General features: G+C 64.9%; 1 protein-coding gene across 1 annotated transcript; it reads right to left on the reverse strand.

The window, feature by feature from the left end:
* Nucleotides 1-217: 217 nt before the first annotated feature.
* Nucleotides 218-1,612, reverse strand: LOC104472226 ([Protein ADP-ribosylarginine] hydrolase-like; the record flags this gene model as incomplete). Its single annotated transcript, XM_010087808.1, has 3 exons — nt 218-587; nt 1,375-1,462; nt 1,533-1,612. Coding segments are annotated over 3 exons (538 nt in total), but the record flags the coding sequence as incomplete, so codon positions are not given.
* Nucleotides 1,613-1,828: the final 216 nt, after the last annotated feature.

The raw sequence follows: 1,828 nt of genomic DNA on the forward strand, positions 1-1,828 counted from the left end.
TGAACCCCAGGGACCCTCCTGAGCCCCCCCAGCACCCCATGAAGGATCCTGCTGACCCCCAGGGACTGTCCCAACACCCCATGAAGGTCCCTGCTGGCACCCAGAGACCCTCCCAAACGCCTCCAGGACCCCTTGTAGGTCTCTGCTGCACTCTGGGGACCCACAGGGGCTTTCCTGGGAGGGGTACAGTGGGTGACACGGGGGACATAGGGACAGCTCAGCGTCTCCCCCAGGCCAGCGCGTGGAGCTGGTGGGCAGCATCGCGCAGCCGCCCACGGTACTCAAGGCAGCAGTGCAGCCCAGGGGGGATGGCCTCCAAGCCCCCTCGCAGCCCCCAGCACCCAGCAGCGATGGTCCCCGTCGAATTGTCCCCGCCATGCAGCACCCCTCTGGCACAGAGGTCCTCCCAGCATCCGCCAGCTGCCAGCAGGGCCTCCAGGGCCACCATGGGAGCGTCATGGCCACTGCGCCCTGCCCACCCGTCCAGTGCCCATCCCAGGTACGCTGCATCCCGCTCAGCCGGTGATGGAAGGGACGGCACCTGGGGTGAGCCATGACCCTCCAGAAGGCCCCGGGATTCCAGGTACCTGCAGAGACACGGGGACATGGGGACACTGGGGTCACTGGGGATATTGGGGTCACCAGGGACATGGGCATAGTGAGGTCAGCAGGGGCACTGGAGACACGAGGACACTCGAGTCACTAGGTACACTGGTGTCACTGGGGACGTTGGGGTCACTGGTGTCACAAGTGACAATGGGGTAACCAGTGACACTAGGGGTCACTGATCTGTGGCTCTTCAGCAGCTCCTGTGACACCAGTCACCTGTGGGGACAATTGGGACACGTGGGGGCACCAGAGCAGCGGATGCACTGGGGACACCAGTAATACCACGGAAACCAAGAGCACCAGGGCCACCAGAGACACTGAGGTCAGTGGGGCTGCGGGGTGGCCCTGGGCCACATTCCCACAGCTGAGGATGGCAGCACTGGCAGGGACACTGAGGACAGGGGGACACTGGGGCCAGCAGGGACAGGATGGGCACTGGTGACCCTGTGGACAGACTGGGCACTAGGGTCAGCAGCAACACCAGTGACAGTGGGGCAGGGGACACTGGGGACATCCAAGGACTTGGGTAGAGCAGTGACACCAGTCACACCAGTGACACCAGTGTCGTGCGCTGTCAGGACTGGGAGAGAGCCTTATGGGCAGCAGTGACACCAGTGACCCCCTGAGCCCCTCCCAGTGGCCCCACAGAACCCTCCCAGTACCCCCTCACCGGTGCCAGGCATCCCCGAAGAAGGGCCAGGCGGCGGCATTGTCCTCCACGGCCACCCCAGCACCCTCCACGTAGTCCCATGCGAGGGGCAGGACCTGCAGCAGCTCAGCCCCCAGCGCTCTGGGGGCTCCCCCCGAGCCCCCAGAGCCCCAAAGAGGGCCACTGCCAGCGCCCCGAGATACCCTGCAGGGACAGGCATTTGAGGAAGGCTCCAGTGTCCCCTCCTCCCCTGTTCCCCCTGCCTGGCACCCACCGGTGGGGTGGTGGTGGGTCATGCGCCCACTCTCGATGCTCACACGGATCAGTGTCGGCAGCTCCCAGGCGTGCGGGTACCTGCGTTGGCATCAGCACTGTCCCTGTCCTCCCCTGTCCTCCCCTGTCCCTGTATCCCCAGCCTTGTCCCTATCCCTGTCCTGCCACCCTTGTCCCCACTGTCCTCATCCCTGCTGTCCCCATCCCCCTGGCCATGCCACTTTCCTGTCTCCCTCTCATCTGCTCTGTGACCCCTGTGTCCCTTCCTCCCTATTGCTGTCCTCATGTTCTCCGTAC

Source organism: Pterocles gutturalis, unplaced genomic scaffold (assembly GCF_000699245.1).
Source record: "Pterocles gutturalis isolate BGI_N339 unplaced genomic scaffold, ASM69924v1 Scaffold32626, whole genome shotgun sequence".
Lineage (NCBI taxonomy): Eukaryota > Metazoa > Chordata > Aves > Pterocliformes > Pteroclidae > Pterocles > Pterocles gutturalis.